Source organism: Vanrija albida, assembly GCF_041260175.1.
Source record: "Vanrija albida strain AlHP1 chromosome Unknown contig_6, whole genome shotgun sequence".
In the NCBI taxonomy this organism is placed as follows: domain Eukaryota; kingdom Fungi; phylum Basidiomycota; class Tremellomycetes; order Trichosporonales; family Trichosporonaceae; genus Vanrija; species Vanrija albida.
The window spans coordinates 1,799,091-1,824,749 of NW_027191425.1; the positions used below are offsets into that span (position 1 = coordinate 1,799,091).

The following is a 25,659-nucleotide window of genomic DNA, read 5'->3' on the forward strand; positions in this document are numbered from 1 at the left end:
GTGCCCCGAGCAACCTTTTGTGCGCGGTGCGAAGGGCCACGCACACGGCCGGGATACAACCAGCACCATCAGAGGCCGTCATCTGCTCGCACCCAACAGGCAATGGAATCAACCACTGCCCTTGAGGCGCACACCACACGCGCCGCGACACACACCACACACACCACACGCCCACACGCGCCGCATACACCCCCTGCAACAAAGCCCAGCCTGCACCACACCTTCGATGACATCTCTAGGGCAATCATTCTCCCGGTACCACCAGTCCTTCCCCACACCCTTACGACGATTCTGGCACGTCCCAGGTACGCGCACAGGCGTCCGCACCCGCCGAGATCACCTTTGTCTCGCTCTCCCACGCGACGCCGCTCACACCACCGGGGTGGGCGTTCTTGATCGCCACGTTGCGCAGCACCTTGGACGGGTCCCAGATGTAGATGCTCTCATCGGCGCCACCCGACGCGAGGCGCTTGCCAGATGGCGAGAAGGCGAGGCTCTCGACACGGCCAGTGTGGAACGTCCATCGCGACGAGACCAGAACCGACTTGGCGTTGACGTCGATGAGGATGATGCGGCCTGCAGACTGAAGCGCACAGTTAGCTTGTGTTTCATTCCAGGCAACTGCAACTCACATCACCAGCAGCGAGGAGCGCTCCGTCGGCAGAGAAGGCAAGCGACAGAACATCGCCCTTGTTGTCCTCAAACTCGGCGACAGTGTTGAGCTTGCCTCCAGCAACCGTCGCAAGGGTGACCTTCTTGGGACCGGTGCCGAGGGCAATCAGGTCGCCGTTAGGGCCGGCCTGAGCAGCGACGGCCGTCAGGGCACCGTCAATGTGGGCCGCCGAGCCGCCGGACGCAGGGATGATCTCGAGGCCAGTCGCCGAGGCGACGTACACGCCGTTCGAGGTAGCGGCAACGCCGGTAGGCTGGCTCTTGGTGGGGATCGACGACGAGGTGAACTCGTTGCCAGCGATGGTAGCGACCTTGTCGTCCCAGGCTGCGGTGAAGACCTTGTCCTTGCCGTTTGGCGCAATACCAACGATGCGGGCCGAGTGGCCCGAGCCGCTGACGTCCGAGCACTCGCCGCTGCTGACAGCAAACGACTTGACTGAGCCGTCGAACGAGCCGGTGTAGAAGGTCTGCTCCTTGTCCAGTGCCGCTGCAGTGATGGCCTTGGTAGGGCCGTGGAGGACACGCCACTTGGCCGAGGGCTCGCGGACGTCGAAGACGTTGAGTTCGCCAGAGAGAGACACCGAGGCAACCGTGTTGGCGTTGGCGTACACGACGCCGTTCTGCTGCGAGTTGACGTCGGAGCCGACCGCCCATTGCTGCGCGATCTTGGCAGTCGAAGCGTCCCCTGGCCATTAGCACCGCTCTGGGCCCGCGTGACGTACACAGAGCAACAACACCGTCAGCGCCGGCAGTTGCAAGCTTGGTCGAGTCGGGGCTCCACGAGAGGCCCATCTGGGTGTGTCAGTTGATACGAGCTAAACATGGTGTCCAACTCACCAAACTCCTCGTGGGGTCAACACCCGTCGCCTCGGCCTTGACCTCGGCCGTCTTGCCGTCGTAGAAGAAGAGCTTGCCGTCCGAGCCGACCGACGCGAAGAGGTCGCCGTTGGGCGAGAAGCCGACGTCACGGACGAAGCGGGTGTGCGTGTTGATGATCTGGCGCGTGAGCTGCTTTCTAGAGACATCTTAGCTCACCTTGTCATACTTGAACGGCACGGCAGTGTGGAACACGAGCGTGTTGTCGTCCGAGCCCGAGACGGCGCGGAAGGGACGCTGCTGGCGGACGCTGAGCGCCGTGATGGGCTTGGAGTGGCCCGTGATCTCGCCACACGACGAGCCCGAGTCGACAAAGAAGGCCGCGCCGAACCTGATCATGAGTGACGACCCCCGGGTGCTCACTCACTTGTCCTTGCCCTCACCACCGACGATGATGCGCTTGCTCTCCGAGTCCCACGCGAGGTCGTTGACACGTCCGGTGATGGGGCGGATGCCAAGCTTGAGAATGTTCTCGGCAGGGTTGGTCACGTCCCACACACGCACGTTGCCCGCGACGTCGCCTGACGCGACGTAGAAGCCCGAGGGGGAGAAGCGCGCGACGGTCGCGGTCTGGGTGTGCTCTGGAGGGAGTCAGAGCTGGTCGTGGCCGCCTTGGTTTAGCTCGTGCCCCACTCACGCGTGTAGGCATGCGCAACGGAAGGGTTGTTGATGTCGCGGATCTAGCGCTTCAGCTCTGCCCACTCGCTGCGCACTTACGACCACGGCCCGTCCGTTGGTGTAGATGATCTTCTCGCCCTTGGGGTCGACGCCGAGCTTTGTGCTCTCCGAGCGCGCGGTGGCCGGGTTGGCGGGGTAGATCGGGCCTGGGGTCAGCTGGTGCACAGTTCGTAGTCAGCTTACCTGGCTTGAACGACATTGTGTTTGGTGAGATGGGAGAGTTGGGAAAGAGTTGGATGTTGGTCGAGGCAGTGCGATGCGTCGTGTGCGGTCGTGGTTGCGCGGTTGCGTCACTCGTCATCGCTGGCCAACAGTCGCGTGGCAAGCCGCCACGTGGTCGGGCACGGGCCGCTTGCCGATCCCACAGTGGCAGATAGGACCTGCCTCGACGAGCCATTCTCGGTGTCTTTGCCGTTCTAGGCCTCCTCAGAGCTCCCCAGGGACGACTGCAATCCTCCCGCAGCGAAATTATCCCATGCCGAGAGCCGTTGCATCCCTCAGCAGTGGCGAGCTTTGACCCGCCCCACGACGTTTCATCTGTCTTGGTTTCCAGGCACCCCTGCTCCCTTGTTGACAACCGCCCGCCCTCCGCGTTCCGCGCCGCGGCTGGGCATGTAACAGTCAACATTACAGGCTTGCACAATGTCGACATTGCACACCCACCCACCATGAGCTCGAGCTACCCATACACCGACTCGGGCTACCCGTACACGCGCATCTTTGTGCCGCCCTCGGTGTCGGTCACGGCGACGCACCGGCGGCGGTGGGGCGTGCTCGTCTTCGGCGTGGCGACGTTTGCTGTCGCGCTCATCTTCTACCGCATGATCCCCGAGGACCGGGGCGAGACACGGAGCCACGGCGCGGCGCTGACCGTGGTCATGGCCGACTCGCGGGTGCCGGTCGTGCCGAACGAGGGCGAGCCGATCCCGTACTGGACGCTCACGACGCTGTGAGTGTTGGCTTGGTGTGGGGCACGGGCTGACGGCAGCATCAACCACCACTACGCGCGGGAGCAGGGCGCCGACTTTGTGTACGTTGTGCACGAGCACGACGCGCCGCTAAGGGGCGGCAACACCCCGATATGCAGGCATCCGCGGCTCGGGTGGCGCGCGGCGTCGTGGTGTAAGCTGCCTGCCGTGTGGGAGGTGCTCCGCACGCGGTCGTCTGAGAATGTCGTCTACATCGGTGGGTTGGGGGGTGGAACGACGCTGACGGCAGACACCGATGGCATGTTCCTCTCGACGGCGCTCAAGCCAAGTCGCCACCTCGACCACCTCACGCCCGACAAGCCCATCGGGTTTGTGTCCAACGAGCCCTGGGACGCGGGGGTGTGCGCGGGCTACTTCTTCCTCCGGCGCGAGGCGGCTGCGTTCATCAAGGCGTGGTGGGACACGGACGTGCCGAGGAAGAACCTCCACCGGCTGTGGGAGCAGGAGGGGCTCAACAAGCTGCTGAAGGAGGATGTGATGCGTGAGGAGGCTGGAGGAGTCAAGGAGGAAGGCGGAATGGAACCCGCCAACCACACGACGTATGCCGATCACATTGTCCATCTCGCCGACGAGCGCCAGTTCACAGTCCAGGACTCGCAGCAGCTCATCCTCCACATCACTTCCGAGGAGAAGAACCGCTACGACCTCATCCGCGAACGCTGGGACCATATCACGTCCCTCAAGGACCGCGACGGAATGCGCGCTCTGCTCGCGCAGGTGGACATTGTGCGGATGAATACCAGCGAGGTGGCTCTGCGTATCGAGGCGGAGGAGTAGGCGATAGACTTTGGGATCAGCATGTAGCTGTACGTATCGCATCATGCATGCCGCCTACAAAACTATGCGCCGACTCGACCACTCTACATGCAACTGTCTATGCCGCGACAACAGTCTGGCTCTCAACAACCAAACCGTTACCGTCGGCGCTGGAAGAAGACTCTGGCAACTTGGACGCGACAAACTCCTGGATCTGGGGGAGTACGTCGTTGAGCACCGCGACGACTGGCGTCTTTGGTGACGTGAAGATCTGGCCGCCCAGGCGGCGGTGGAGGCGCTCCTCGGACAGTAATGGGTGGACGTCGGGGACGTAGATGCGACTCGCCTGGCGGAACCAAGCTCGCTTCGCCTCGTTCGCTGGATCCACTCGGACAAACGAGTGCAATCCGCCGACCTGGACCACAGCGCGGACCTTGTGCTCCACGTCTAGTGGTTAGCAGACTCCAACAACATCTGCTCACCTCGGTGGTTGACCAGTTCCATAATGGCACCGCAGGCCGATCCGTGGCCAATGAAGATGATATCCTTGGCATCCGACAACTCGATGTAGTTGTCCCAAAGGTAGCGCATGAGTTTACCGTCCAGCTTGTCGCCGCTGTTGGAGACCATCTTTGGCTTGTCCTAAAGCTGTCAGTCGCATCCAGTGGTATGTGCTCACCCTGGCAAACGTCGTGGGCAACCGCCGCAAGACATTAACGTCAATGAGGTTGTAGTTCTTCTTCTTGGTCACCCAGTCGACAATCACGTCGGTGGTGTCGATCTGCCCTGTCAGTCGAGCCGCGTTCAAGCCACCCACCAAGTAGCTCTTGGACAAGTTGATATCCGTCGTTGTGACACCGTCCGTCTCCACCCGCAGGTTGCCAAAGTCGTGGGCAAAGACGACCAGAACATCGCTGCTCTCAGGGTTGAAGATCCCTTCGCTGCAGATGACCTGGCTGGCGTACGCGTCGTTCAGTTCTTCACTGGCCAGAGGAATTTCAAACAGGCCGTATTTGGAGAACAAGTGATGGGCTCGGTAGATCTTGAGGATATCTGGGATGGCAATGACGGGCGAGGTGCCGTTGGCCAATGTTGTGACTGGAGGGGTCAGGACCTAATCACACGAACCGCTCACCCTCTGGCTTCTCGCACGACTTCACGTCGATGTTCTTCCAGTACTTGGACTGGACCTTTGCAACCTGCAGCATAACCTCTGTACCAGACTCGCTGGCCTCGACCTCGCCAATGTCGGCAGGGGTCTCGCCCAAGAGCACCTGGGCAACGGCGAGCGAAGAGTCGGCAATGGCCTTGAGGTTGTATCCTCCCTACACGAGTCAGCGACAGAGGGTTTGTCGACGACTCACCTCAAGAGCAACGACAAGCTTGCCATTCGCCAGCGCAGAAAGCATATGTGTCATGTGGCCATAGCCCGCGGGGGTCACCTTGCACTCGCCCAGCTGGTCGCCGTCGGCGGCATCGAAGCCGGCCGAGACTGGTGGGTCAGTGTGAAACGGTACTCCGCGACCCACTGATGACAAGGTCTGGCGCAAACTCATACGCGATCGGCATGATGATCTTCTGGAACGCGTAGATGTAGTCACCGTCGCCGAAGCCGCCAGATGGCCAGGGGATATTGACACAGCTGATGGGTTAGATGCGGACACACGTACAACCCACTATCCCTCGCCCTTGCCGACGCCAACCATGTCAAGCGCACCAAAGTCGCTTCCGGGGTAGAAACGTCCGCCGTCATGGCGGTGGATAGACATGTACAAGACGTCGGGGTCGTCCCAGAACGCCCTCTGCGTTCCGTTGCCGTGGTGCACATCCCTGCCGTCAGCGCTGCCGTCTCGCGGCGGCCCTCACCAGTCGAGAATGAGGACCTTCTTAGCCAGACCCTTCTGCTGCATCTCCCTGACAGCAACAGCGACGTTGTTGTAGAAGCAGAAGCCCATGTGCTCGTCGGGCTCGGCGTGGTGACCTGGGGGACGGACGATGGCAAAGGCGTTCCGCACTTCGCCCTTACACACAGCCGTGCACGCCGAGATGACGCCACCGCATGACAGGCGGGCACAGTGGGCTGTCTCACGGCAAACGTAGAGTGACAAGTTGTCATAGTACCCCTTGGACTCGACAATGTAGTCGTCGGTCAGGACTGGCATGAGCGCGACTCTCCTCAACCAGACTCACGTTCAGTTCCCTGGACCTTGAGCCAGTGGTCCTCGTCGTGCACTAGTCTGACCTGATCGTACGTGCACTCGATTGATGGCAGCGACTTCATCTTCCTGATCAAGCCGTTGGATTTGAGGAGGTCGAAGATACGCTTGATGCGCATCGGCTCCTCTGGATGTCCGTTGCCCGCGTCCTGCACATTGTCCGCCGTAGGGATGTACCCGTCCTGGCAGTGCATCATCATGAGCGGGTCGTAGACGTATCCAGTACGCGGGACACGCTTGGCGACGACTGCTCCGCCTGTGGCGGCTGTTCCATTGTGGGCCAGTGCGAAGAGTGTGGCGGCGCCGTTTGACGCTCCCGCGGATGAATCAGTGATGGAGGGATGGGCCTGCCCGTTCGGTACCGATGATGTTGACGAACTCGCCACGGCTCCTACTGCCGCAGCGCTCGACTCGCCATTCAGGTGGCCCTGGCCCGCAGCGACGCCATTCGAGGAAGGGTCGACGTCCATGACGCCGCTGCCGCCGAGCGCAGGCGAAGCCGTTTGGCCCTGGCTGTCGATTGATTGAGACTGGCCTTCGATCTGGAAGGCCTCGACCAGGTTGGCAGATGTAGCCTGCGAGTGTGAGCCGGAGGACGTGTCGACGTCCATGGCGTTTGGGTCGGACATGGTGTCGAAGAAGAGAGCGGCCGGTGGTGCTGGTTTGAGAGGTTGAGAGATGGAACCCGGGGTGTTTGGTATCGTTCTCTTCTGTCGACCGTCCTGGCCTTTTATCGTCGCTTTGTTGGCGCCTCTGATGCCAGAGGGCTTGATGGAAATGGGTTGAAGGTGGAGGTGATCGAGGTTTGATGTTGACGTTGGCCGTCGGCGGTTCGGTTGGCATCCTCACGCGTCAACGACTGGTGACGTATTTGATCCCGCTAATAGGAGCGTCAGGCGTGTTACAATGATGGTCACGTGACCATTAACAACCACTACTATGGTTATTTGACAGGGCTATACCCCGACAATGCATACAACAAGACGGACAGATGCAATCTATAGAGTTGACAGGACCATGCGGTCACGGCCGTACTGGTCTTGCAAGACCTCAGTGCGACCAGGGAGCATACGCGAGACGACAGCGCCCTGCTCGGCGCCAATCTCGACTGCGAGGCGGGGAACGGAGGCGAGCTCGGCGTCAGGCTGGAGAATCTGTTGTGCAAGCTCCCCGATCCGAGCATAGAAGGCTACACCGTCACCAAACCCGGGGACTGGTCCGCCGACGAGCGCGCGGCGATCCTCGTACACACGCACCGAGTCGGGCAAGGCGTCCCATTCCGCCTGTGTGATGTATGGCGGGTTGGCCGTGATGATGTCGATGGGGCGTCCCCCAGTCATTGCGTCAACGGCTTGGGCAAAGTCGGCGGACATGACATCGCCGTGGAACACGCTGATGCGCTCGTCGCCGATGAACTCGATGTTGTTGTTGGCGAGAGCAAGCGCCTCGGGGCTCAGGTCGACGCCATAGCCCGCCGCCAGCCGATCGCCAAGCAGATGAGAGAGGAGCAGAGGGATGCACCCCGAGCCGGTACACAGGTCGAGGATGCGGAGGGGGCGGGAGACCCCAGCAAGGCGCTCGGCGTACGCCTCAACCACGAAGGCCGTCTCCGGCCGCGGTATGAGTGTTGGTGGGCGAGCGAGCAGCGTCAACGGCCCAAAGTCGGTGTTGCCTGCTATCAGTGGGACCCTCGGGCACTTGACTCACCCAAGATGTACTGCAGAGGCTCTCCGGCAGCCCTTCGACGGACCATCTGCTCCAACACCTGGTCGGCGTCTTGCTTGACATTGCGCTGGCGCGCGTCCTCGCTCATCCACCGGAGTTCATTCTTCGCCTCTTGCTCGTCGAGCTCGGGGTTGCGCAGCAGCTGCTCCAACAGGCTTTGCCGTGCCGCGTACCGCCTACATGTTGTATGCAATGCTCTTGCCGCCGTTCGCTGGCCGAGCAAGTGCAGCATGCTGCGTGAGATGTCGTCGTTGTCATTGTTGCACGCGTCTCAACTTTCCCCATATCTCGGTGTTGGCGGACTTTTTTGCCTCCGTTTCCCCCACCGCACCCCAGTCGATTGTCGGCTCGGATGCGACGCGGTCGGCACTGAGCGGCCGGATGTCGAGCGGAGCAAGCGGCACGCACCCAAGATGGGGTCGATGCGTGCTTGACTTTCTCATCTCCCCATTCCACCTCACTCACTCCAACACCAATGCCCGGTCCGGGCCCTTCACCCCACCAGGTCTTCGTCTACTCGGGCCCTGGCGTGTCACCGCTCTCGCTGTCGCACACGCTCCTCACCCTCTCGCTCCAGCTCCTCCCCCACTACACGGTCCAACCCATCACCGCGGCCGTCCTCGCAACCGAGCCGTGGGAGCCGACGTGCGCGCTCCTTGTTATCCCTGGTGGCCGTGATCTTCCGTTCGTCGAAGAGCTCTCGGTCAAGACGAAGGTCACTCGCCGCATCGCAGAGTTCGTGCAGGAGGGCGGACGGTATCTTGGCATCTGCGCCGGAGCCTACTTTGGCGCGGCCGAGGTCAAGTTTGACGTTGGCGGGAACAAGGAGGTTGTTGGAAAGCGTGATCTTGTGAGTGAAGCGAATGGCGGCATACTCACACCGCAGGCCTTCTTCCCCGGCGCCGCTGTTGGCCCGACATACCCCGGCTTCGACTATGGATCCGAGGCTGGAGCTCGAGCGGTCGGCATTGTTGTGGACGGCGGTAAGCGCGTCCTAGACAACCTCTACTACAACGGCGGCGGACACTTCATTCTCCCCGCTCAGCTCCCCTCCGAGGTCGAGGTCATCGCACGGTACGCCGAGCCGCCCTCCCCCGAGGCCAAGGTCGCGGCCGTTCAGATTTCGAAAGGGAAGGGCAAGGCCCTCCTCTGCGCAGTCCACTTCGAGTACCCGCTGCAGGACCCGCCGTCGCGTGACGCCATTGCGAAACTCGACAACCCTCCAGACGAGCTTGTGATTGAGCAGAACGAGAAGGACAGGAAGGCATGGGTCGGCACCATCCTCTCCAACCTGGGCCTGAGGCTACCGTCCGACCAGAAGACGGCCCGTGGAGTGGAGCTGAAGGGTGAGGAGGACCCCCACCTCCTCCTGCACCCTACGCACCCGTCGCCAATCTTCGTCTTCTCGCATCCCAGCCTGCCCGAGCTTGCGACTGGCGCGTTCGGCGCATCGAGCATCCACGCCAAGCTGAAAGACGGACCGGGGAAGTGGGAGACTCTGCGGGACGCCAACGACCAGCTCGAAGTTGGCTCAGTTGATCTGCTTGAGCCTGGAGTGCCGTCGAACCTTGCCAAGAGGCGCCGTACCGAGCCCGAATACCCGCCGGCGGTCCAGGAGCTCTCCTTGGACGACGGTCCTGTTCCGCCTCAGCCCCCAGACTTTCACTCCCTCACCAAGACCATCCTGCTTCCCGGGAAGACTCCGTACTCGGCGGATTGGACTCCGCTGTTCAACATTGACACGTACTGGGCCGAGCTCGACGCTGTGCGCAAGCGGGCAGGGCGCAAGACTGGCGTCCTGCGCCGTGACGAGCTCTCGAAGACGGGCGGGGAGCGACCAGCTGTTGGCGACCTCATCTTCTATGGGGAGACTGTGACCAGCACGCAGACAATGCTGGATCGCAACCCTATTCTTCTCAACGGTCTCCCAGCACCTTTGACGTTCACTGCGTCATTCCAGCTCAGTGGCCGTGGACGAGGCTCCAATGTCTGGCTGTCTCCCCCCGGGTGCCTGCAGTACACCATCCTCCTCACACTTCCCGCCAACATGGCCAACAAGATGATCTTCATCCAATACCTGGCGGCACTTGCGATCTGCGAGGCTGTCGACGACGACGGCCGCCTCGGTGTGCGCATCAAGTGGCCGAACGACATCTACGCCGAGGTGGAGGGCGTCGGTGGCACCAAGGTTGGCGGCGGTGTCAAGGGCCGCGCCAAGCTTGGAGGCATCCTCGTCAACACCAACTATGTCAACGGCCAGTGGAGGATTCTCGTTGGCTGCGGAGTCAACGTCCTGAACGCGCTCCCAACGACGTCGATCTCGACTCTGCACGACCTCCTCGCCACACGCTCCGCGGCCGCGGGCTCTTCCCGCGATCTCCCTCCGCCCCCATCGATGGAAGGCACGTTTGCGCGCATCATGCACTCCTTCGAGCTCAAGTGGGAGCAGTTCCTTGCCGACAAGGGCTTCGACGGCTTCATGGACGAGTACCACTCGCGCTGGTTGCACAGCGGGCAGGAAGTGACTCTGACGACTGTGACGCCGCACCAGCGCCTGCGTATCCAGTCGATCACGCCCGACCACGGCCTCTTGCGCTGCGTGCCTCTCGATGGCGGTAGGGCGACGACATCTGGCCTCTCACCGCTGTACGACCGCGACACGGACGGAGGGTACGACGACCGCACATCCAAGGGGTGGTCATCTGCGTCGTCGGCGACGCAGTATGTCGATCTGCAGCCGGACGGCAACAGCTTTGACCTCATGAGCGGCATGATCAAGAAGAAGGTGTAGGGTTGGTTTACATTGCATGCATCCATCAGTTGTAGGGTTGGGCGCTGCTGACTACACTGCTAACTGGAGCCATGCATTCTAATGCTTGACTATCTATCCTAATCTATTCTAATACCCAATGGAATGAAACTCAAAAGCGGAACCGGGCCCTGCGACGCTGGGCTTTTGCTGTTATTGTTGTGGGCGCTGCCGAGGCCGAGGTGGGGGCTGCAGACGAGGCAGGGGGTGGTGTTGTGGTGGGGGCGGTGGACGACGACGGCGGGGGAGCGGCCGACGAGGCGGGCTTGGAGCTCGAGCTGGGAGCGGGTGTGGAGGAGCTGGGAGCGGGTACGGACGAGCTCGCGGCAGCGCTGCTCGAAGGCCGGGCACTGCTCGACGCCGCGGCAGACGACGACGCGGGCGCACTGCTCGACGCCGGTGCGCTGCTCGACGCCGCCACGATCCCAGCGACCTTTGGCTGGCCGGGCGGCGTGACCCAGAATGTCGACACCTTTCCGCTGAAGCCGCAGAACTCGGAGGGGTCACCCGCGCACCCGGCCGAGCACTGCTCGTCGGGGGCCATGGCGCTAGTCGGGAGCCCAGACGCGCAGTAGCAGTAGAAGTTGAACACCGAGAAGACGGTTGAGCCGCGCCCCGCGCACGTGAGCCGGCAGAGATCCGTGCTCATCGCGCGCGAGACGAGCACCTGCGGCCCGAGGCTCGGCTCGTTCGCGCCGCCCCAGAAGCAGCCGACGTAGCCCGGCGCAAAGCCCGCGCTCGTGTTGGTGCTGGGCGCGGTCGCGTCGAACATGTTGACAAAGTTGCCCGACCCGCCGCACGTCTGGGTCGCGTTGTGCCGGCACGGGACGGTGCAGCCCGCCGCCGGCGCCGCGGCGCCGTAGATGCTCGTCGAGTTGGTGCACGCGCAGTTGGCGCCGTTGTTCACACCGGCGAGCGTGTACCCGCGCACGTTGCACGTCCGCTTGCAGTAGTTGATGTCCGTGTTGGAAGAGTTGTACTGGTACCCCGCGTTGGCGAAGAGGGTCGCAGAGTTGGAGAAGCAGCCCTTGGCCGTCTGGTCGGTCGGCGTGTTGCCGCCCCCGCTGGTGCCGGGGTTGGTGATGGTCGTGTCCCAGATACTCATCGTGGCGCCGGTGCCGCAGGTGGCGCCGCCGCCAGGGCAGGGCGCGTTGCACTCGGCGTTGGAGACGGGGTAGGCCAGCGTCGTCGACATGAGCGAGTTGCCGCAGAAGCACACGCGCGTCTGCGACGTCCCGGCGTACTTGTACCCTGCCGCGGCGCAGCTCGTCGCGCAGACGGCGTTGGTCACCGTGTTGGCGTTGAGCAGCTGGGTCGTGAGCGGCAGGCCGGTGCCCTGCCGGAAGCAGCCGACGAAGCCCGTCGCGTCGGGCTTGGGCACGAGCGCGGTTCCGACGCCGGTGAGCGACACGTTGTAGACGGCCGCGCCGGCGTTGGTCGACGAGCCGCACTTCTGCGCCGGGTTGCCGTTGCACGCGCCGGTGGTGCACACGGCGTCGGGGAGCATCTGGGTCGGCATCCCGCTGCCGCAGTTGCAGATGCCGGGTGTGCGCATCGCCATGAGCGGGTATCCCGCAGCGCCGCAGTACTGGGCGCAGTTCTCGATCGTCATGGCCGAGGTCGGGAGGTAGACCTTGTTGATGGTCGTCGCGCCGTCGTAGTAGCACCCGATGAAGCCCTTGACGCCGTTGTTGGCGCTCAGGCTCGGCGTGTAGACGTCCATGAACGTGGCGCCGCCGCACGACTGCGTCGCGTCTCCGGGGCAGGGCGTGGTGGTGCACAGGGCCGAGGGCACACGTGCGGCGCCGGCAGCGAGCGACGGGCCGCAGTAACAGTACCGCCCGCCGACGATGCCGGCGTAAGCCGCGTTCAGGTTGAAGCACTCGCTCTGGCACATGGCGGGCGTGAGGTTGTTGTTGCCGTACAGCACGGTGGGGAGGATGTGCGTCGCCGTGTCGGCGTAGCACCCGAGCCAGCCCTTGGGCTTGACGGGCGCGGAGACACCCGCGACAGTGTACACGGCCTGCGCCTGGGGTCCGCCACACTGCTGCCCCGCGGCGCCGTTGCACGCGCTCGCGCACGACGAGGTGGGGAGCGTGCCGCCGCCCGCCCAGGCGTTGCCGCACGAGCAAGTGTTGCCGGCGTACAGCCCCGCCATGGAGAACCCGAGCTCCTTGCAGCCTGAGGTACAGGCCGCGACGGTCAGCGCCGTGAACCTCCACGTGCCGCCCGTGAGGCCCTTGCCCGTCGGGTCGGAGAAGCAGCCGGTGAGGGTCGCGCCGGCGCCAGCGCCGGCAGAGGCGGAGGGCGCGGCCGAGCTGGCGGACGACGCCGACACCGAAGCCGACGCCGAGGCGGAGACGGACCCAGAAGTCGACGAAGGCGCGGCAGAGGTCGACGTCGCCTTGGTGACAGGCCACACGTCGACATAGCCCGAGCCGCCACACGTGAGCGTCGTGTTGCCCGGGCACTGGCGCGTGCAGAATATCGGGCTCGGGAAGCGGCTGGTGGCGGGCGCCGCCTTGCCGCAGTAGCAGTTGGTGCCCCCCGCTCCAGCGTATGCGTACCCGAACTGCGCGCAGCCCGCGATACAAGTCGCCGGTGTCATCTTAGGGTCGGAGAAGGTGTAGTCGTTGAACGGCATGGCGGCAGCGGTCGCCGAGTAGCACCCAGCCCAGCCGGGGTAGTGGGTCGCGTTGAGCTGGGCGATGCTGAGCGTGCTCGCCGACGCGTTGTACAAGTCGACGGCGCCGTTCGAGCCGCACCACTGCGTCGCGTTGCCCGGGCACTTGGAATTGCACTCCGAGTTCGGGAGGTCCTGGCCGACGTTGAGCGTGCTCCCGCAGATACACGTCACGGTGCCGGTCACGGCGGCGTACTTTGCGCCGAGCTCGTAGCAGCCGTCCTTGCACATGTTTGTCGTCATGGCGGCGTGCACGAACGCCACGCCGCCGGTGAGGGCCAGCCCGCTCGCGGGGCGCGCATAGCAGCCCTGGAGGCCGGCGTCGCGCTTAATCTCGCCCTGGCTCAGGTCGACGCCGGTGAGGTTGAAGAACGATCCGTACGCCGAGGCGCCACACATCTCGGTCGTGTTGCCGCGGCACGGCACGTTGCAGTACGTGTCGGGCACAATGCCGCCGTCGTACAGCGACGTGTCGTTGCCGCACGAGCAGTAGAGCCCGGCGCGGACGACCGCCCAGTTGGCCTTCTTGTCGTAGCATGCCTGGGTGCACGTCTTGGTCGTCATGCCCACCGACGGGTAGCTGTACGTCGCGCGGGACAGGAGGCCCTTGGGCGTGGTCACGAGGCAGCCGGCGTTGAACTTGGTCGTGCTGGGCGCGGCGGGCTTGGAGCCCGCCCACCACACTTGCACGGCACCGTCGTTGCCACACGTCTGCGAGCTGTTGCCGGGGCACGGGAGCGTGCACATCTCGGGGTAGACGAGGGCGGAGGGGAGGATGGCGTTGCCGCACGAGCACTTCCAGGTCCCACCGGCACCGCCGCGCCGTCCGACCGAGGCGTAGGTGTACCCGTTGGCCACACACGCCGCCTGGCATCGGTCGACGGTGAGGTTCTGGTCGACAAAGTCGAACCACTGGGTCTTGTCGTACTCGCTCTGGCCGATGAAGCATTCAACGGGGTACCACCCGGGCGCGGTGGGCGGGTTCCAGATGCGCGGGTCGGGCTGAGGCGCCACACGCGGGCCGTCGGTCGTCTTGAACGCCGAAACGTCGAGGCCCGGGACGGGGGGGTTGCAGGTCGGCTTGGCGCCAGTGGCCGGCCAGACGGGGTTGCATCCCGGCAAGCTGGCGACTGCGACGTAGTCTGCCTGGCCGTTGGGCTCCTGCAGGACGCCGGCGGTGGGTGCACAAGCCTTGGCTGCAGCAATGTTGTGCGATTGGGCGAAGATGGGGCATTGTTCAAACGCAATCTCCTTGGCAGTGTCGACGCAGCCTGTCGTGTTGAGCGCAGCGCTGAGAACATCCATGTCCCAGCCGTTGACAAAGTCGGCGTGCGCTCCCCAACCAGTCATGTCGCCGAACGACCAGATAAGGTTGCCGTCAACCTTGACACCGGGGGCAATGTTGGCCGTGTCCCACGTCCCCTCGAACATGATCTGCGGGATGCGGATAGGGTGCGTCCATGGGCACTGGCCGTCACGGGGGATGAACTGGCCGGCTGCACCGGCAGGGTAGGTGACGTGCGCCGAGTTGGGGAGCCAGAGGTTGATGCCGTCCCAGCACTGGGGGAGGAAGACCTCGACTCGGAGGCCGTACGGGCAGTCGCGGCCACAGTTGAAGCCGTCGCAGTGGAGGACGTTGGACAGGTCCTTGTTGATCTGGCATGAAACCTTGACAATCTTGAGGGCTTGGGCGGTGCGCTGGTTGGGCGAGCCACCGAGCATGCGGAGGCCCTTGGGGAATGGCGAGACCTTCTGCGCGGGCGAGTTGCGCTGGAGATGGTAGTAGAACCGGAAGAAGGGGCGCATGGGGATGAAGGGCTTTGCCAGCCTCGGGTCGTACCAGTACAGCTGTGGCATCCAGTAGGCCGACTTGTCGGCCTGGATCGACACGCTCGAGCACGACGCGCTGTTGTACAGGTCGTAGTTGTACCCGGCTCGGAAGTTGCCACTGCCTGGGGGGATGAGCTGGGATAGCGGCAGGGGTACTCACCAAAGATCTTGTGCATGTGCGCGGCCTGCGCGTTGGGGAAGACGACGGGGTCGAGCTGCTCGGTGGCCAGCACCTGGATCGAGTCCATGTGCCACGCGTCGGGGACACCGAACGCGGGCGCGATGAGCGCCGTGACGAAGACGAGGGTCGTGAGCGGGCTCCACATTGTGCCGGACGGTGTGGGTGGGGGTGTGGTCAGCGTCCAGTGTCCAGCTGGAGATGGGGGACGTGGGTGCAGGCATCTCTCAGTCTTTTATCAGCGGGGACTGGGCCAAACCTTCGGCCAGCCAGCGGCAGGCGACGGCCCACGGCCGTGCCCATGACGACCCGAGATAGCACCGGCCCAAGGCAGAAGCTTGAATAAGCCAGCAGACGCCGCGGCGGCCACGCCAACTGCGGCGCCCTTGAAGGGCGTCAATGGGCTCGGCAGGCAAGCTGGCAGCTGGTAGGTGGACAGGAGAGGAGAGCGATTATCGAGGGCCGGCCGGCCGCGCGCGAAACAGGCACCGTGCCGTGGTGGTGGGGTGGTTTGCCAGGCCCGGCTGCTGCTGCTGCGGATGCTTCGATGCGCTGCGCCGGTGAGACCGTCAGGGCGTGGGCGGTTCGGCGCATGGTTGTTCTCGGAGAGATACAATGCAAGCATGTGCCAAAGAGGCCTACAATAGACTGTGTGGGGGCGTCGACAAAGAGCGAGAAGAATAGAACAGCGCGATAAATGACGGGACGGCGGTGACGGCGGTGACCGTCGGCACGAGTCAGCCGCGTGAAGGCTGGGGACTGGGGCTGGGCGGCTGAGCGCCAGTGACGCGGCGGCGGCGAGCCAGACGTGGATAGGCGAGCAGGCGAGGGCAGCACAATGAAGCGGGCGAGGCTGGCTGGAACAGCGAGGAACAGCGAGGAACAGCGAGGAAGGCCTGGGTCAGGAAAGCAGGCGCCACAGTCGCCGCCAAGCGCCACCGCGCCACCGCACACTCGCCGCGTGGAAAGAACAGTCCGGCGGTGTCCGGGGGGGCGAGGGTATGCGCGCCGGCGAATAGGCCCAGCCCCCAGGGCCGCAGAGAACAGAGTTGGAACCGTGGCGCACGTGTGGGCCCTGGGGCTGGGTGCGTCGGGGGAGTGGCCGCTGGCCGTGGCTGGCTCGCAGTGATGAAAGTGGCGAAAGAGCAAGACGTGCCTCCTATTGTCGGCACGAGCGTGGCGCCGGCTGCATGGAGTGTAGACGAGCGCCGCTGTCGATCACGTAGGCTGAGCGCCCATGGCGCGGTCGTGGTTGGGCACCGGTCGGACTCGACACGGGCCACGCCGCATTCCGCGGCGCCGGCCGGTGCTCGCTCTGGTGACGTGAATCCGGCGGCTTGGACTTCGTGAATCCGGGGCTGCTCTGGGCGCTTCGCGTAAGCTTGAATGTGGGCTGAATCGGATTCAGTCGGTCACGGTCGGCGGCGGGGGGCGGGGTTGGGTCAATGGGTGGCGCCCGGGGTTGGGGTAGGTGGTGATTGGCAGGAACGAGAGAAGGTCGGGGTGGTGGGGTGGGTGATGGGCGCGGGTGACGGGGTGAGTGATGCGCGCGCAGTGGCAGTGGCAGCTTCGACCACGTCGCGTGCTGGCAGTCTGGCAGCCCGGGGCAGGTTAAAGCCGCGCTTCGGGGCCAGCGAGCCTCCCACTGCCCCCCTGCTCGAAGGCCCGCGCGGGGCGATATCAAGCTGGTCTGTGCGTACATTGGCGCGAGCCGCGCCGCACATCCAGCTCGAGCTCGACGTTCATGTCATCTCGTGTCGAATTCACTTTTCTCAGCAGCCCAGACCGCCGAGGTTCCAACGAGAATCCAGCCCAACCGCGGCCAAGAACACGCGACCCAGCCAGCGGCCCAGAACCTAACCCACCCACCCCGCCTGCCGCAACCCTCACGATGCCGCCGCACGCCCTCGACCTCGGCATCAACCTCTTCGCGCCGGACCGCTCCCCACTCCCCTCCCCTCTCCCCCGCGCCGCCCTCCTCCCCCCCTCTCGCCCGCCCTCGCCCTCGCCCTCCCCGCTTCCGCCGCTCGAGTCCCTCGCGCCCGCCGACGCCGCCGCCCTGCTGGCAGAGCGCGCGGCGGCCCTCGACTTGCGCGAGGCCGACCTGGCCGACTTCTCAGCCGACGTGGACACGCACCACGCCGCGCTGGACGACTACGCCGCGTCCCTGCGCGAGCGCGCGCGCGAGCTCGAGACGTACGAGCACAAGCTGTTCAAGTACCACCGCGCTGTGCGGCGCGAGCGGCTGGCGTCCCGCGCGCCCACCCCGCTCGTCGTCATCTCCGAGCCCGTGTTCCAGGGGCACCAGTACGAGGCGCTCGTGCCTCAGAAAGTCGGGGACCCCGAGCTGGCTGAGCGCGGCGCCGACGAGGCTGAGACGGGGGCCGAGGGCGCGCGGCGCGCCGTGCTCGCCCACTCGGGGGGCGATGTGCGCGCGCTGCTTTCAAGGGTTACGGAGCATATCGCGCTGCTTGATCGGCTGGAGCGGAGCAGCGTGCTGGATGTCCAGGATGAGGGCGGGCGGAATGCGCTGCGTGCGCTCGCGCTGCTCGACCTGCGGATTCGCCAGGTGTTGAAGCGTGCTGTGGGTTTGCGGTGGGACGCTAGCTGACGTCCAGGTCTGGGCAGAGGAGAGCCAGTCGGATACCGGCGACGACGAGAGCGACGACAGCACCGACGAGTTTGTAGAGTACGGCCACTGCAGCGTCGTCGCCCATGTGCGCCACGGCTCGCTGCCGCTCGAGCTTGATTAGGGCGGTTGGGTTGTGAGTGTGGCACTTTTCCTTTCGGCAATCACGGAATGCATAGAGATACAGTCGGGCCATGATACACTGCAGTTGCACAGACGGCTGGGACAGCTCGCACCGACACTACTATTGGGGCACACCACTGAGCTGCCAGGGGCCCGGTGCGCCGATACCAGCTTTCTCCCCTCAACTCGCCATCACGCCCGCTCCACGTCCGGCTCGCCTTCCTCACCGAGGTCCCCACCGCTGACCTCTTCGTGCACCTCCGCCTCGTCTTCAACATCCTCATCACTCACTCCACCGTCCTGAGGTGTTAACAAAGAGTTTGTCGTCGACTCCCCCTCGGTCTCGTCTTCCTCGTTGATGACTCGTGGGACCCCGTCGCTTCGAATGCGCCTCGAAGGTGCCCCTGGGGCGTTTGACGACCGACTCTCGCCCAATGTCTTGAGGAAGGACCATGCCCCCGTTCCGCCGTTGGAGTCCGCACGCCCACCCACCTCGGGGGGTGATAACGATGTCGGCTCTCGAGAGTGCTGAGGCTTCTTCCCTTCCTTGGCAACCAGTAAACCCCGCCTCTGCCCCCTCCTCCTCTCCTCGCGGTCGAGGTGCCAGAACCGCTCAGTGTCGGTGAGGGCACCGATGAGGCCGCGGAGGTGCGCGGCGCGCCCATCGACCTCGGCTCGGCGGAAGTGAACAGAGCGCTGGCCAGGGCTGGCGTTGAGACCGACCGTGTGGAACTCGCCGGGGGCAGAGGGCGGGGTGGTGGGTTCCTGTGGCATCTGCGATGGCGGCGGGGTTGTCGGCCGTGAAGGTGGGCTTGACATCGGCCGCGTCGGCGTCGGTGGTGTCGGCACCCACTGGCCCTCGCTATCCGAATCGGCTTCCTCTGCAGGCCGAGGGGTCACAACGAGGAGGTCGGGAAACATTGAAGCCGTCCAGTTCGCGACGAGGTTGTGCGGGAGAAGATGCTGCGGCACCTCGAGCGCCGGGCTCGCCCACCTGTTGTCCGCCCGAAGCCGATTCACGCGGGCCTTGTGCGTGGTCTTGAACTTCTCAATAGAGGCGGTGTAGGCGTCGAAGGCTTCATGGACCTCATCCAAGCGCGCGGAGCGGTCTGCACGCGTGCCTTCTCCGCCCTCTACTGCAGGGGCGAGGCCTTCCTCCCGCCCCTCTTCCTTGCACTCGAGCTCAACGTCCCATAAGACGCTCTCTATCTTCCCCCACTGAAACTCCATGTCATTGATCGCGTCGTGCCCAGCCTGCTTGGAAGCATCATGCCCGTGGTGCGACCCCCAGCGGCCGCGCGACCCGAGCCGTTGGGCCATTATCCTAGCACTGTACCCCTTGGCCTCGTCGAACATGGCCTTGGGCGAGGCCTTGAACCGGCGCTCATTGGCGAAGTGGGGCTCGCGTTTCGGCTTCGGCGTGCCGTCAGGCTCGTCTTCGAGGCGGCGCTTGCGTGTGCTGCGTTCTGGGGCACCCTCGCCCGGAAGCTGGAACGAGACGGTGCGGCGGGGGTCGGGTGAGGGTGGGGGAGAGGGCGAGGGGGAAGGTGTGTTGGTGGTGGCGACGAGCTCGTCAGGCAGCGCAGGTGCGTGCGTTGCAGGCCTGACGGTGGCCATGAACGCCGTGTAAAGCGCAAACATGGCACCAGTGGTGTGGTGAGGACAAAGGGAAGAGTGTGGTGATGAGGAGGGAAGGTAAATGGTAGAAATCAGTATTGTGTGTGCGACAGTGTAAGTGGCGATCTCGGCAAAGCACCCCCTCGCGCCTCGATTATCTGCATCATTCACTTTCTTCCCTCTTCTCCGTTATCAACGAAACACTGATGCGTGCTGGCTTAGCACTTGCACTCGCCAGGCTTGCAGAGGCACTTGGAGCCGCAAGCGCACGAGTTGCAGCCCTGGGCGGGGGCGGGGGCGGTCTGGGTGGCGATCATTGTCTGCCGCCGGCATTAGCTGGTGGCGAGCGGGAGGACTCACAGTTGCTTGGGTTTGGTGTTGTTGGTGGCGAATGAACAATCTCAGGTCGAACGCGCACGCTTAAGTACACGTCTGCCTGCGCGCTAGCGGAGGCCCATGCGCGCTCCATCGCCAGTACCCGAGGCTCGCACCCGTCCCCAATCCCCAAAGCCGACGCACGACGCAGCGCTGGGGGCCATAGTCGAGGCCAGGCGAGCGGGCGAGCGGTCGGGCGGGCGGGTTCTCTCGGACCAGAGTGAGCCGCAAGTACATTACGAGTACGTCACTGGCTCGGTGCTTATCTCAGTAGGCCCCGCACTAGCCACCACCGTGGCGCCTACACTAACTGCATAGCTCATGAGAAGATAGTATACCCGAGTCTAGGATACGGGTGGGGGGCGGCGCGGAATCCGCAGCGCGGAGCCGCAGACTAGCGCCGTCGCTGGCTCCGTCGCCTAGGCCTTGCAGCAAGAGCAACCGGCAGCGCACTTGCAGTCGGCGCCGCCGGTGCAGCCCTGGGCGCAGCCGCAGTTGTCGCCGTCGTGCGCGAGGGTGGGGGCCTGCCGTCAGCGTGGGGGGAACGTGGGGGGTTGTCGTACGATGGTGTTGGCGTACATGTTCAGCGTTGTCTGGGGCGTCAGTCGGTGGGGGAGGAGGGGAGGGGAGGGCTCACTTGGTTGTGGTTCGTGGTGTTGTCGAGGCGGTGGTGGCTCGTGCTGTGCTGGGCGAGGTACGCCGCTCACATGTTAAGTAGAGTGAGCATTGCGCTGCGAGCAGACCGAACGCTGCGCCATTAATGCCTTCGGGTATCAATGCAACACCTCGTATCTCCCACCCCTGCCATCCCGAAGCCGCCAAGACGTCGCCCCGAAGCAACTCGGACTCGCTTCTCGCGCTCGTGCCATATCCCGAGGCAGAAGGCGGCGTGGAGCGGGCCGTGTGGATGCGTCGGCAACACGAGGTGCTTTCGGAGTGAGTGATTTTGTCATACCGCTCTGGGCATGGCGATCAGGATCCTCGGCCCGGACAGGTCTTGTGTCAGTGGAGTCGGCTTCGTGTCAGTGGCAGTGAACAGGCCGACACCTCGAGTGGGAGTATGTGCATGCGGTGTCGGGATACTTTGGTCGAGCCGGGCGTTGCGTGGTACGATGGAGCAGAGCTCAAGACGGTCGCCGCTCACTTGCCGTCGGGCTTGGCAGTGCCGCAGCCGCAGCCGCAGCCCTGGCAGTCATCGTCGTCGTCGTCACCGTCATGAGCGTTGACGGGGTACGCGGGCTTGGTCTGCAGAGTTGTCAGCTGCGAGCGCCCGCTGGCCACCCACCTTGTAGTAGGTAGCGATCATTGTCGTTGTTGGCGTTGGCGGTAATGGGCAGTGCCGAGGAGGCAGGTTTTATGTTGCTCAAGAGTAGTTGCACCTCACCGGTCAAAGACGCCCCGTGCGCGATGAATCAGCCGTGCAGGTCACCTGCGAGGTCGTCTTGGTGCTCGGTCAGACTCGCAACAGAGGAGAAAAGATACGTCGGAACTGGTCGAACTGGACTCGGTTGCGTGCGAGCACGCACGAGCCGGGTGGGGTGGGGCCCCGGAAAGAGATCGTTTTGTTTGGTTCCAGTGTCGACTCGGTCGCCGTCGTGCAATCGCTCGCGCAATAGCTACAAGTGGGGCAGAGAACATCCGCACAGTTAATAGAATGGCGTAGGAGAGGAGTCTGAGATCGGGGGACAGGCCGGGGCGCACACCTCGTCTTCCTGCTAGACCGCCGGCTTTGCCCAGCTGCACAGCCCCAGCCTCGAGACTGTGTGGGCAGGGGTGGGCTGTCGTGGATCGTGAGCCAATACCCCCTGCGTGCTTCAACCAGGTATCTGTGCAGGGCACGCCGTCGCCGGTCTTGCAGTGACGTTGATGCTTGTGAGGTGTCGCCACTCGCGCCCAGCGATGTGCAAGATGGTCGCTGCCGCCCGGCCTTCCCTTTGTCGAGGACGCGACTCGGCGAGGCGGGGCGTGCGGCAACGAGCGTAGATCGACGGGTGCAGGGGCTGTAGTGACCCTCGAGCGGCCTTTTCTTTGGCACACTTGTGCGCAATCTAGCAATCTTGCAGAACTCGTTGGGTGTGTGATGTTGGGTGAAAAGACGGAGGAGGGAAGGCAGTCGAGTCAACTGCTGTACCCTCCCAGTCGGCCGGCCTCGGCCTCGACGCAGCTGCTACACCCGTCACGCGAGTCGCCCTCGCCCTCGCCCCCGTCCCATCCTTCTCCTACGCCCTCTACGCCCCCTACCCCGTCCGCACACGCAGCACAGCAATGCACACCGGCGGATTGCGGGCGCAAGGAAATGCGACATGCGACGCGGTACGACGCGACGACGCGACGGCGCCCTCGACTGACTCACTCGCAGAGGGGGCGCACCTTCAGACTCACCGACTTTGACCCTCACGCGCGTCGTCCCAACCGTCTCGCAAAGCTCTGCCCCTCCACCCACCCACCGTCCGCTGCCTGTGCACTTTATAAACCCCTCTTGACTCGCTCTTCGACTTTCTCTTCACTCTTCACCTTCGTCTCTCTTTCTCTCTTCACCACTCTTCCCCCACTGTACCACTCCTCGCCCCCCTTCCTCTATACCCACTGCTAGACGCACAACCCACAGTCTCAACGACACCCACCCCCTCTCTCCCCACCCACCCAAAACATACCACACACCACAATGAAGAGCACCGCCCCCCTCGTTGCCTCTCTCCTCGCTCTCGCCGCCCTCGTCCCCGCCGCCCCCGTCCACAACACCGGCGCCGTCAAGCGCTGGTGGGGCGAAGCCTTTGGCCACGTCCACAAGGGCCACCACCACCAGCAAGCGGACGCGGAGGTCAACTACGACGATGACGAGACTCCCGACGCCGTGACCGAGTTCACTGGTTATGCCATCGACCCCACCGACGCCGTGACCGACTACGTCGACCTCACGGACGCCTTCACCGACTTCACCACCGCGTCGGCTGACCCTGCGCCTTCCCTCGACGCCGGCGCGCTGGTCGTGGCTGCCGAGGCCTCTCCCTCGTCCGAGCCCCGCCCCAACCACGCCAAGCCGTCGCCTTCCCCGCAGCCCGCCAACAACTCCGCCAGCGACTCTGGCCACCCCAGCCCCGTCGGTGAGACGTACGAGGGCATCGCCACCTGGTACGACATTGGGGACGCCTCGGACAACGGCGGTCACTCTGCCGGCACGGTCGCGTGCTCGAGCCAGCTGTACTCGACGTCGGACAACATTGTGGCCGTCAACATTCCCCAGTACGAAGGCTCGTGCGGCCGCACCGTCTTCCTCATCGACACGGAGACGGGCAACACGGCGACTGCGACTGCTGTCGACCAGTGCGCGTCTTGCCCCACGTTTGGCGACCTCGACCTCGTCACTGGTCTCTTCAACCAGCTCCACAACGGCAACCTGAACGCCGGTGTGTTCAAGCTCAAATGGTACTTCACGTCGTAGGGGCGGGTTTGAGCGACACGACGCCCCACTACCCTTCCTCGCCCTACACCAACCTCCTCGCATCAACAACAACCCCGCACCCACCCACACAACACGACCCTCAGAAACCACACAACCCTCACGGACCCCCGGCTCCCCTGGTTACCTATTCGGCCTTGCTCTGGACGAGCGAGGCGGCAAAACGTTCAACACTCACGACGAGTGCGCGCAGCGGCGGCACTGGCTGGCGCCCTGCTCGTTGATCGATGCATTGTGTGATGTAGCGGGGGGCGTAGGGGTTTGAGGGCGTCAGGGGGTTAGGCGAGTCAGCGCGGGGGTTGGACTGGGCGTCGAGAAGCAGTCAGTGCAGTCAGAGCGTGTGCTGCACGCAGGAGTGTGGGCTCGGTCCGTGCTCGGCCTAGTCGGCACCGAGTTCCTTTGATTTGCGGGCACGTCAGTGCCAACGCAGGCCGCACAAAGCGCGGCGGATGACCAGGCACCGACCGACATGACACCGCGGACCGAGGTGCGGGCGGAGTGTGACGGATGTACGAGGCGAGCTGTGCGGTGCAGAGTTGGTTGAGTTGGGGGTAGGTGCGAGTCGCGAGTCGGCGCTCGACTGCCAGCGGAAGCCGGCGCGGGCGGGCGCGCATACGGGCGCGCACCACGCTTACCGCGCTCACCCGAGTGCGCGTCTGCACGTCGCGCCCCGAAAACGACGAACACCGACACCCGCCCACAGCTTCCACTCGCCCGGTCGCAGCCTCCATTCCCTCGGCTCGCTCGTCACGGCTCGTCACCAGCAACCCTGCGGCATGCATATCGCCGTCGTCGACGTCGTCACCGGGCCTGGACTGAGTTGAAACGGCCCTTCCTTGCCGCTCTCGGAAGTAATTCGGGGGTGCGGGTGTGGGTCGGTGTGTGGGTCGTGGTTACAGTTTTGTTCAGGGCGCGTGCGTGGGGGGTGGCTCGGATGCTTGGTCGACCCCGAATCGCTGTCCCCTTGTCCGAGGCGTTGTGAGGGTATCGGTTGGCGAGGATGACCTGCAGCTGGGAGTGAGGCAGCGCAGCATGACGCCAGTAGGCTAGGCCAGTCGACGACCGAAACCTGCCCCTCGGCCCATAGCCCACCCACACTCACTGTGGCAACGGTGCATCAAGCTACAATGCCAGCGACAGACGAAGCCGGTCGAATGTCTACCAAGCTACACAGGGTTACACAATTGGGTGTGACGGCGCCCGTCAAGGGCGCGTCGGTGTCGTGGGTCGTGGTGCATGCCGCGACGCTCTGCGCCACGTCACGCGTCGTGTCGCCTCTCAGAGGCGGCAGAACCAGCCGACCAGCTTAGGCAAACGACCAGGTGGCCTGGAAGATGCCGTCGTCGGTCTTGCCGTTGTGGAGCTGGCTCCAGAGCGACGGCGTGAGGTCGATGGCGCCGTAGCCGCACGAGCTGCACTCGTCGACGGCCGTCGCCTCGGCCGTGTTGCCCGTCGTGTCGTCCTTGATGATGACCTTCTTGCCGCAGCTGCCGGGGAACTGGGCGGAGTTGATGGCGACGATGGCGTCGTCGTTGGTGTACTTGGTGCCCGAGCACGCGACCGTGCCGGCCGACTGGCCCTCGTTCTCGGCGGGGTTGAGCACGTCGTAGTAGGTCGCGTCGCCGGTGAACGTCTGGCCCGAGGGCTGGGCGCCGGAGTTGGGCTGGGCGGAGGACTGGGCGGCGGGCTGGGCGGAGGGCTGGGCCTGCGAGTCCGAGGTCGAGTTGCCCTGGGGCTGCGAGTCCTGGGGCTGGGCAGCGAGGTTGCTGGCGTCGGTGGTCGCGTTGCCCGAGTTGTCGCCGTTGTCGTTGCCCGACCACGCCGAGGGCGAGGGCTGCGCGTCCGAGCTGTCGCCGCCGTCAGTCGCCGTAGCCACCTCGCTCGACTGCTGGCCGCGCCACCCGCCGTGGCGGTGGCCGCCGTGCCCGTGGTGGTGGTGGCCGTTGTGGCCGTTCCAGTCGGGCGTGGGCGCGGCGGCAACGAGCGAGGCCGCGAGGGCGAAGAGGGCGAGGGTCTTGGCGAGCATTTTGTGTGTGGGTGTGT

The 25,659-nt window shown here is 64.5% G+C and overlaps 10 protein-coding genes across 10 annotated transcripts; 4 read left to right on the forward strand and 6 right to left on the reverse strand.

The window, feature by feature from the left end:
• Positions 1-280: 280 nt before the first annotated feature.
• AIP1 (WD40 repeat-like protein) lies at positions 281-2,527 on the reverse strand (the record flags this gene model as incomplete). Its single annotated transcript, XM_069356490.1, has 9 exons — positions 281-583; positions 633-1,357; positions 1,395-1,464; positions 1,510-1,668; positions 1,708-1,879; positions 1,916-2,129; positions 2,186-2,228; positions 2,266-2,372; positions 2,521-2,527. 9 exons carry the CDS (start codon positions 2,525-2,527, stop codon positions 281-283), a joined length of 1,800 nt encoding a protein of 599 aa, XP_069206331.1.
• Positions 2,528-2,894: 367 nt separating this feature from the next.
• Q8F55_008087 (uncharacterized protein) lies at positions 2,895-3,992 on the forward strand (the record flags this gene model as incomplete). Its single annotated transcript, XM_069356491.1, has 3 exons — positions 2,895-3,175; positions 3,215-3,411; positions 3,445-3,992. The coding sequence occupies 3 exons, from the start codon at positions 2,895-2,897 to the stop codon at positions 3,990-3,992; spliced, it is 1,026 nt and encodes a 341-aa protein (XP_069206332.1).
• Positions 3,993-4,089: 97 nt separating this feature from the next.
• HDA1 (Histone deacetylase hda1) lies at positions 4,090-6,816 on the reverse strand (the record flags this gene model as incomplete). The annotated part of the gene is made up of 10 exons (XM_069356492.1): positions 4,090-4,418; positions 4,454-4,613; positions 4,651-4,752; positions 4,789-5,069; positions 5,107-5,296; positions 5,336-5,463; positions 5,501-5,613; positions 5,649-5,801; positions 5,838-6,126; positions 6,162-6,816. 10 exons carry the CDS (start codon positions 6,814-6,816, stop codon positions 4,090-4,092), a joined length of 2,400 nt encoding a protein of 799 aa, XP_069206333.1.
• Positions 6,817-7,185: 369 nt separating this feature from the next.
• Positions 7,186-8,144, reverse strand: BPL1_1 (biotin holocarboxylase synthetase; the record flags this gene model as incomplete). Its single annotated transcript, XM_069356493.1, has 2 exons — positions 7,186-7,859; positions 7,895-8,144. The coding sequence occupies 2 exons, from the start codon at positions 8,142-8,144 to the stop codon at positions 7,186-7,188; spliced, it is 924 nt and encodes a 307-aa protein (XP_069206334.1).
• Positions 8,145-8,387: 243 nt separating this feature from the next.
• BPL1_2 (biotin holocarboxylase synthetase) lies at positions 8,388-10,703 on the forward strand (the record flags this gene model as incomplete). Its single annotated transcript, XM_069356494.1, has 2 exons — positions 8,388-8,762; positions 8,799-10,703. 2 exons carry the CDS (start codon positions 8,388-8,390, stop codon positions 10,701-10,703), a joined length of 2,280 nt encoding a protein of 759 aa, XP_069206335.1.
• Positions 10,704-10,833: 130 nt separating this feature from the next.
• On the reverse strand, positions 10,834-15,560 carry Q8F55_008091 (uncharacterized protein; the record flags this gene model as incomplete). The annotated part of the gene is made up of 2 exons (XM_069356495.1): positions 10,834-15,356; positions 15,395-15,560. The coding sequence occupies 2 exons, from the start codon at positions 15,558-15,560 to the stop codon at positions 10,834-10,836; spliced, it is 4,689 nt and encodes a 1,562-aa protein (XP_069206336.1).
• A 1,743-nt stretch (positions 15,561-17,303) lies between these two features.
• On the forward strand, positions 17,304-18,165 carry Q8F55_008092 (uncharacterized protein; the record flags this gene model as incomplete). Its single annotated transcript, XM_069356496.1, has 2 exons — positions 17,304-17,996; positions 18,031-18,165. The coding sequence occupies 2 exons, from the start codon at positions 17,304-17,306 to the stop codon at positions 18,163-18,165; spliced, it is 828 nt and encodes a 275-aa protein (XP_069206337.1).
• Positions 18,166-18,356: 191 nt separating this feature from the next.
• Positions 18,357-19,805, reverse strand: Q8F55_008093 (uncharacterized protein; the record flags this gene model as incomplete). The annotated part of the gene is made up of 1 exon (XM_069356497.1): positions 18,357-19,805. The coding sequence occupies one exon, from the start codon at positions 19,803-19,805 to the stop codon at positions 18,357-18,359; it is 1,449 nt and encodes a 482-aa protein (XP_069206338.1).
• A 3,016-nt stretch (positions 19,806-22,821) lies between these two features.
• Q8F55_008094 (uncharacterized protein) lies at positions 22,822-23,598 on the forward strand (the record flags this gene model as incomplete). Its single annotated transcript, XM_069356498.1, has 1 exon — positions 22,822-23,598. One exon carries the CDS (start codon positions 22,822-22,824, stop codon positions 23,596-23,598), a length of 777 nt encoding a protein of 258 aa, XP_069206339.1.
• Positions 23,599-24,922: 1,324 nt separating this feature from the next.
• Positions 24,923-25,642, reverse strand: Q8F55_008095 (uncharacterized protein; the record flags this gene model as incomplete). Its single annotated transcript, XM_069356499.1, has 1 exon — positions 24,923-25,642. The coding sequence occupies one exon, from the start codon at positions 25,640-25,642 to the stop codon at positions 24,923-24,925; it is 720 nt and encodes a 239-aa protein (XP_069206340.1).
• Between the last annotated feature and the right edge of the window lie 17 nt (positions 25,643-25,659).